The 8566-nt window shown below is 37.3% G+C and overlaps 1 protein-coding gene across 1 annotated transcript; it reads right to left on the bottom strand.

Moving 5' to 3' along the window:
- Positions 1-1021: 1021 nt before the first annotated feature.
- Positions 1022-2456, bottom strand: LOC146386043 (serine protease 1-like). Its single transcript, XM_084930041.1, has 4 exons — positions 2284-2456; positions 1765-1826; positions 1325-1467; positions 1022-1240 (listed from the first exon to the last, which is right to left on the bottom strand). Exons 1-4 carry the CDS (start codon positions 2451-2453, stop codon positions 1082-1084), a joined length of 534 nt encoding a protein of 177 aa, XP_084786167.1. The 5' UTR covers positions 2454-2456; the 3' UTR covers positions 1022-1081.
- Between the last annotated feature and the right edge of the window lie 6110 nt (positions 2457-8566).

Here is an 8566-nt window from a genome sequence, read left to right as displayed (position 1 = left end):
CACTATACTGATGCGACAGACTACAAATCTGTTCTCCACTCTCTGAATTGGTGTACACGAGTCTCTGTGCTGAGTCTGCACAACAAAGTGTTTGGGTTTGCATGAATTCAAAAGCTGTCATTTAAAATCAGCTCTATTACCAGTTTGCTTCTTGTGCAGGTATGTGGAGTCACAGGGGGATTTTTAACTGTCTGTATTGTATAATGGTACTTTAAATACTTGATGATTTGGTGGACTGGCCTCTATGTGGTTAAGAGACTGAAACAATGCCGTGCAGGTTTCTCCTCTGATCTGCTTTTTCATAAACTGTTTTTGAAATTTACTGGTCAACATGGCTGTGCCATTGCATCGGGTTTTAAACTAAAGTGACCACCGTAAAGCTGATGTATTATATTAAAATCTGTTATTCTTAGACACTGCTGTAGGTCATCCAAAAATTAGATTTCTTTTGAAGGTAACACTAAAAGCATGACATTAAGACTGAGCTGAGCCCTCCTAAAGGTTTGATGCTGGAGTCGCCCCTGATTGAGTGCTTCTCACACATTTATGATTTTGAACAATTTACAGAAAATAATATCAACAGTAAGTACTTTTAAAGATTTAACATATAATAATAGTTGCTAAATTCATGCAAGTCAAATAACTGATTGATCAACTACAGAAACAAAATTGTATTTCATGTGTTTCATGAGCACAAATCTTCATCTGTAAAATAACAACTAAAGATGTCAGATATTTGTAGTGAAGTGAAATGTACCAATTTCCACTGAGAAGCAGCGGAGAAGAAGCCACAAATGTGATGGAAAGACCAATGTAAAGTACAAATTCCTCACATTTGTACTTAAATGCTGTACTGTAGTAATTGTACTTAATATCATCTGGCAAAAATGACCCAACAACCTCAATGCAAACTTCACAGTTTCTGAACAACTGAATGATCTACTTGACGCCTGAAACTACATTGCAAACACACATGACATATTTATATTTTAACAATCGAAAGTTCACATGTAGAAACAATTCACACCGAAGCAGCTTCTTGCATTGAGGACTGTTTATTTTGAATGTTATTTTAATTTTATTATTTTCCATTACTCCGTGTAATGACTTGATTTATCCAACCAATGTAAGAGCAGACCTTCAGAGAAGTAGCAGGTCCGGTACGGGCACGTTCATAATCACCAACAAGCACACCATGAATCTTGTTGTTTTTGGCCATCACTCCACCACCAGAATCACCCTGAGAGAGAAAACATAAATTATATGTTTGTTCCAAAACATCTGATAATGATACAGATAAAATGTTGGCAGCATGGCAACTCACCTGACATGTGTCCACTCGAGGTTCTTTGTAACACATCGTGTTTCCATTTGGCCATAAGAATGCTGAATTACATGGATGGAGGTTAAGCTCACACTCAACAACATGCATCTTTGCACACTGGAGATGAGGCGGTGTACCAGGGACTAGAGAAAAAAGGAAAATAACAAATGCTACTGCATGTTTCATGCAAGGAAATCAGATATTGAAAGAAACATGCTTTGCCTCATTTCTGGAACAAAATGTGTTCTTTAAAATAAGCTGAGCAGCATTTAAAAAGGAGGGAAATTGACAGTATATCCACAATAAAATGAAATAAATACTTTATGTCATCACAGTTTTCAAATAAAATGAAAATGTAACTATAACAGGCACACAAGACAAAATCAAAGTATAATATAAACTAAAAAATTGTGAAATAATCAAAACAATACTGGTCTTACGTTTGTTGTAGTTTACATCAACCGTATAGCCACCATGGCCTGCAATCTGAATGACATCCATCCTACAAATTAAAAAATAAATAAAATTCCATCTCCATGTCTGCAGGCTGAGTATTTCCAGTTCACTCTAAGTCAGCTAATCTTTTCAGATTCAAACATTTTATTAAAACATTACATTTCCTTCCATTTCCTCATGCTCGTGTTTTATTGTCAGTTATTATAGATCATAGATGTACCTCCTAAGCAGGTACCTAAAATCAAAACCAGAACACTTTGCTCAATATTCAAGTCTTAGTTACATTATTGTTAATAAAGAAGCTCTGCAGTCACTAATGGGGGTTTGTAACTTCAAAAGCATGATGTCATTTTGTTCATAGACTACAGATGTTGCTACATTTTTTTGCTCTTCCTGGATGTTTAAAAAACCAACCAACTAAACAAGAAAAATACATATTATGTCAACATATTAAGGACTTCCAGAATTCAAACTTTACACTTAAAAAGTTACTCAAAACTCACTTTTTGCGACGTGTACATTTAGGGAAGACAACAGGCTTAATCTTATTCTCTGGTGGGTCGATTTTCAGAAGCATGATGTCATGTTTTCCTGTTTGGTCCTCAAAGATTTTGTGATCAGTAATTGTCACCATTCTTCCTGGACCTGGATGAATTCCTACATATGCAGACATAGTCCTAAACAATGGAAATGGTAAAAGAACAAAATACCAGTAATGATTTTTGTCTCTGGACTGTTTTTTTTAAATATGTGAAACAGTCATTTCTCACCATCCAGGTTGATCTTTCCAGCAGTGAGCTGCAGTTAGAACCCACTCGCTGTGGATCAGAGAGCCGCCACATAGATGATGGTAATGTGTTCCATGGGTCAGAGTTATTTGCACGTGATACAGACGATCATTTTTCTCACAGCTATGGTCGTGAAAGATTCTCTTGTGCAAATCCACCTCTGTGCACACCGTGAAACCTGAGAGAAGAGTAATATACTTACAGATGGTTGGCTTACCACCTGAACAACATATTGTCTCAGCCAGGAGCCAGTTATTATGGTTGTAACCAGCAACAAGTTAAACAAGTCTTTATAAACACAGATATGTCATAACCTAAGGTATGGTTCAAATACACAAAGTTTAAAAATAAAAGCAGAAGAAACTCACTCACCAACCCACAGGAGGAGCAGGAGGAACTTCAGGTGAGCCATTGCTGTCATTTAGCTTGCAGTGAATGCTGTGCTGGGACACTTTTTAAACCTCTTCTCACTGTGTTGGTGAGAATAGATCCACCAATCACACAGCCCAGTTTTATCAATAAAATGCCATTGGTTGGGACGGTCTTCATGCAAAAGTTAAACGTCTCATCCTATTAAAAAGAAAAGTGTTACTGTAGTCTTTGTCATCAACATACTGCAGGAAATGACACTGCAGTGCAAACAGAAGTTATCTTTTCATAGAATTATTACTAAGTTGGGCTTTTGAATGTTTGCTCGTGTGCAGCAACTATACTCGCAGTCCAAATTGTTCTGTTTCACAAACTCTTTGCCTTTTTCAATGATATATATGCAAAGCTCAGTGACAGTTATTTATTTGCTTCAGTAGCTCATTAGGGTCTGTCTCAAACCTTTTATAAAAGCAGTATAAAAAAAGCATGAAACATCAGTTGTTCAGTTAATGTGATATTGGCTCACTTGATATAACAATTTATTTTATTTTATTTGTCTTGTACATATCGTTATTGCACTTCCATAAGTGACAACATTGAACACCGATGTTTGACAGAAACTAATCCACAATGTCTCATTCATTCAGTACAAAACCTTGAGGCTGTTTTCCTGCCTTAGTGAACAAAGATATGAAATGCTATTTGATTCTGAGTAAGCTCAAAATGAAGTTCATTGTTCTGTGACATACAGCTGTCTTACAGCCTTAAAACTTTTTGTGTGGGCCTCTTTTAGTGGTCACTTATTGCACTCTTAGTTGTTAATACTCAATATTCAGTTTTTCCCCATGCAGGTTAATCAGTCATGTTTGCATGGTTGTAAAATAAAAATATTCATTGTTAATTACTGAAAATCAATAAGTACATAACCTAAGAAGTTGTTTCACATCCTCCTGGATCATATCTTGATATTGTTACCTTTTTAATAATAGCACAACTTTAATCAATTGAATTCTTTCACCTCAGGTGTCTATTTCCAAATCCACTCTAAGCTTCTTCAGAGCGGTTGGTGATGTGTCCAGGTGGCAAAGACCTTAAGGTCGGATTTGTGATATTTGGCTGTATAAATTAAAATATGCATACTATGTGATGTGATTGCAGAGAGATTCAGATGGTGCAAGAGGAGATTTAATGGTTCATTACCTGGACACAATTTAAACTACCATTTATCACAACTATCTTGTAGCAGTATTTCTCTCTTTCTCTTTCTTTCCCACACATGCATGAGCGTGCAGTGGCGTGTGAGCACCTACAGAGTTAGTTTTTCGAATATATTTCAAATATGGACCCAAATTCAGAACTCAGGAGACAAAGGATGAACTCAAAGATCAGCTTCAATGCAGTAGCAAAAAATACAAAAACACAGTGGCAGGGCAGCAGGAGGGAAACTGGATACTAGCAAAACCAGGGAAACATTGAGGAAGGAAACAATACAGAGAGGGAGGACACAGCAACCAATTAAGACAAACTGAGGGAGTAAATACACAAGGAGCTCAGGACAAACAGGAGACACCTGGGAGGACAGCTGAACCTAAATAAGAAAACGAGACAAGCGACGTAAAACAAAATAAAAACCACAAGAGACAACAGACTAACACAATAAGTAACTTGGTGTGCAAGAACAGAAACACAGACGTGACACAGAACGCAGGACAATGGAGGAAAATAAACTCACTGAACTATTTTTAATTACAAATTACAAAAGGAGATAGTCTGAGAAATAAGCTCAAAGCTACAAAATTCAAAGTAACCAGAACAAACTAAGCATAAAGATGAAAGGTGAAAATTTAAATCACAAATAAACTAAGAAACAAATTGAAACTATTTAATAATAACAGTAGTATCTTGGGCTACGTCCACACGTACCCGGGTATTTTTGAAAACGCAGATTTTTCTATGCGTTTGCACCTTTCGTCCACACGTAAACGGCGTTTTCGGTAACTGAAAACGGAGATTTTTAAAAACTCCAGCCAGGGTGGATATTTTTGAAAACTCAGTTTTTGCGTTTACGTGTGGACGAGAAAAACGGAGAAAACGCAGCGTCAAAGGTGTGCGCATTTTTTAACGTCACACTGTGCGCCAGGTTATTGTTTCGGTGAAATGAATTTCTACAATGGCGGACTTACACAAAATACCATTACTGTTAATTTTACTCTCTGCGGTGTTTAAATGCTTACACAGTTACTGTCCCTCCACACATAGGACTCAGTTCTGCTTCTATGCGCCATCTTTGTTTACTCTTTCCCACCCAGGCTGACTTCTGATTAGCCAACATTTCTACACGGATAGGAATATAGCGCCATCTGCTGCTTTGGCATGTTCCTAGCAGCGTTTTCCTTCGTTTTTGTGGACAGGATTTTTTTTAAAAACGAAAAATCTCCATTTTCAAAAGTACCCGTGTACGTGTGGACGTAGCCTTGTTTTGTGTTTCTAGCTTCTAGGGATTCTAGAAATGGAAAAATGTACTTGATGGAAGGGAAGAGCAGTCATGCTGTCCAAATGTAAAGTAAAACATGAGTTGAATCTATCAATTTACACACTTTTCTTATTTGCCTTTCCATCATACTGTGTCATAATGTGCTATTTCTTCTCTGCTGTGCTGAATTTCACAATAGAAGACGACCATTTGGCAGCCACTGTGCAGAGCTGTGGCCCAACTCCAAATGTAACCAGAGCTCTTATCCATCCATTTAGTGGGTTTATCAGCAGTGATCAGTCCCATAGATATGGGCTAGTAGGGCCTTCTACACCTGCTAGTCAGTTCAGAAGGTTGTTATCATCCATTCAGATGGAGGATCACTAACAGGAGGATGGAAAGACTCCAGAATCCATTCTCACTGATCTCCGGTGGATACGGCAGTGTTTACAAGTGAGATGATTTAAATGGACAGCATTTATAGAGTGACTATAAAAAGTCAGCGAGTGTCAGTAATCACTCAGTCAGTGTTGGGAAAGTTACCTTTAAAATGTATTCCACTACAAATGACAGAATACATGCCCCAAACTGTAGTTTGTAACGTATCCCATTAAGTTACTCATTGTGAGTAACGTATTCTGAATACTTTCAATTACTTAATATATTAAAAGTCTAAAGAGCTCGGAAAGAAAAGCGTCTGGACTTCTTTAAGCTGCTTGAAAACGTTTCACCTCTCATCCGAGAACATCTTCAAGCAACTTAAAGAAGTCCAGACGCTTTTCTTTCCGAGCTCTTTAGACTACGATGACCTGATGACTGAGAACCTTCACAGACTTAATATATTGTCATGCTTTTTACAACTACATGAATGTAGCGATCACATCCTGCAAATTCTTGTTTGTTTTTCTCTACTAATTGGCTGTTAAGCCCAAATCTCCCTGAATATTTACTGTAGAGGAGCAAAGACTTATGTTAACATAAGTTAACATAAGATGTTAAGATAAGATTTGATGTTAGCTTGGTGGTGAGTAGCCTTCAGTAATAATAAAAATATCACACAGCAGTAGTACATCCTAGATACTGACGGTAGTTTCAGTAGGCTAACGTTAGTTTTTAAAAACAAACTTACTTCCAGATGTTTCTTTAGGTTGGAGGTGGAGTCTTTGATGCTGAGAGCAGCTTGGTTGCTAGGAAACAGAGTTTGCGTTGCAGGGTCAGATTTCATCCTTTTCTTCTTTAAATGTGAAGTGGTGTTGGAATTTCCAAGTAAGAAATGCATTCCTGCCCTGCTGCTGGCTCTGTTGTGCTGGCTCCGGGTCCATTGTGTAACTGACGCCATCAACATCAACAGTACATTCGAGCCTCTTATTACGTGTTTTATTTGGGTTTCCGGCAATGCGTTTAATTACCAAAATTAGAGATGGGATATCCTAACATATGAAACAGAAAATGACTGCTGTGTAATCCATTTATTTCAGTAACTGTATCCTAATTATCACCTATTTAAACGGTAACTGTGACGAAGTGGTTACTCATATTTTGTATTTTACATACGTAACACCTGTACATGTATTACTCCCCAACACTGCACTCAATAATGTTAATGTGGTTGTGTTGAGTAATACTGCGAGTGCTGATATAAGAGCTTTGAGCTGCATTTGTAGATATTACTACGTGTTTTACAGTCTTTATGGTGCTAGCTTAAAGTTACGGTGTAAGGGTTAGCTTATATTGTGGTAAAGCGGTTACTATTTAAATGGTGTCTAGACAGAAATATTAACTCCTGTTATGACTAAGTTGCTAAGTTACTAGTTAATGAAGTTACCAGTAACATGGTTAATCGCATCCACAGATTCACAGTAAATATCCCGATTAGCTTCAATGGATCTATAATAAATTTCTAATAGTTCTAGCGCTTCATTTAAACCGTATGATACTCATACTTACCCAGAGTCAGTGTAAAATAAAATTCTACCTGTGTGAACAAAGTCTGGCTCCTTTAATCCTGCATGACAAACTTCAGGATGCAGGTTTATTGACCCACTTTCCTGCTGGCACCCCTGTGACACCTGAGAGTCAGCTAGAAACTTACAGGAATGTTTACATCATGCAAAGACCGATAGACTCTGTAATACTGTAAATGATCAGTAACTTAGGTTAATACTAAACATTTGTGCCTCTCTGTCTGTGCTGAACCATTTATAATCAGGTTTTGAGTCAGGCTGCATTGAGTGTGGGACTTAAAAGCATTAGGCTTGAAGATGGTATGAAAATCTCTACTTACCTTCTACGCTATATTTTTGTTACTGATTTATTAATACATTTTACATTGTTTCTTTTGTTTATCAGTAGAGAGAACACAGATTTCAGAGGCGCAAAGAGAAGCACTGTTGCTTCATACTTAATACTTTAAAGCTGCATTAGGGGAAGACAAGAAGCAGAAGTACTTCCAGGTACAGCCGCAGTGAGGGAGCAGACACCTTACACTGAGTTCAGAGAAGTCAGAATTTCAAAAAGCGTCTGAAATGTGCTCAGAAACAGCACATTTTATAATAACAACTATAATATTATTATAAATAGTAGTTATTCTCTTATTATTATAAATAAATATCAAACATTTCAGTTGATTTTCTATCACATATATTGTGTTAGCCCTGTGATAAACTGGCAGCCTGTCCTGCTTTTGCCCTGTGGCAGCTGGGATAGGCTTCAACCTCCCACTGTCACGATCCTGGGTCTTTTGACCCAGCGTTTTAAGTTTTAGTTTATTTTTGATGTTTATGGTTTATTTTTAAGTTCATTAGGTTATCTAAGCTCATTTGTTTATTTAGATTCCCCTTGTGTCTTCTACCCCTGTGTTTTAGTCTCCCTTTGCCCTTTATGTGTTTCATGCTGCGTGTCTTATGTTATCAAGTTTATATTGTCTTGTCTGCGTCTCATGTTTCCTGTTTTACTTTGAAGGTCTGTGTCCTATGTCAGTGTAGTCAGCTTTGCTTCCTTTGTCTCGTTATGTCAGAGTAGTGTCAGCTGTTTCCCCATGTGTTTCCACTTCCCCCTAATCAACCTTGTGTGTATTTATTCTGTGTGTTTCTGTTCATTCTTTGTCAGGTTGTCTGTTGTTCCATGTCTCCCGGATTTTCCATGTTTATGTTTTTG

The sequence above is a fragment of the Perissodus microlepis genome, chromosome 6 (assembly GCF_051167445.1).
Source record: "Perissodus microlepis isolate ML-2025 ecotype Zambia chromosome 6, ASM5116744v1, whole genome shotgun sequence".
In the NCBI taxonomy this organism is placed as follows: domain Eukaryota; kingdom Metazoa; phylum Chordata; class Actinopteri; order Cichliformes; family Cichlidae; genus Perissodus; species Perissodus microlepis.
Note: the sequence above shows the minus strand (reverse complement) of the source record. Positions and strands in the feature narration are given on the sequence as shown.

What these genes read in the sequence shown, in the direction of transcription:
- LOC146386043 (XM_084930041.1), bottom strand. Translation starts at nt 2,453, where the DNA reads ATGTCTGCATATGTAGGAATTCATCCAGGTCCAGGAAGAATGGTGACA. An exon ending in AAATGTACACGTCGCAAAAA is followed by an intron (nt 1,827 to 2,283) that starts GTGAGTTTTGAG and finishes TTTAATTTGTAG; the next exon opens with GATGGATGTCATTCAGATTG. An exon ending in TGATGTAAACTACAACAAAC is followed by an intron (nt 1,468 to 1,764) that starts GTAAGACCAGTA and finishes TTTTTTCTCTAG; the next exon opens with TCCCTGGTACACCGCCTCAT.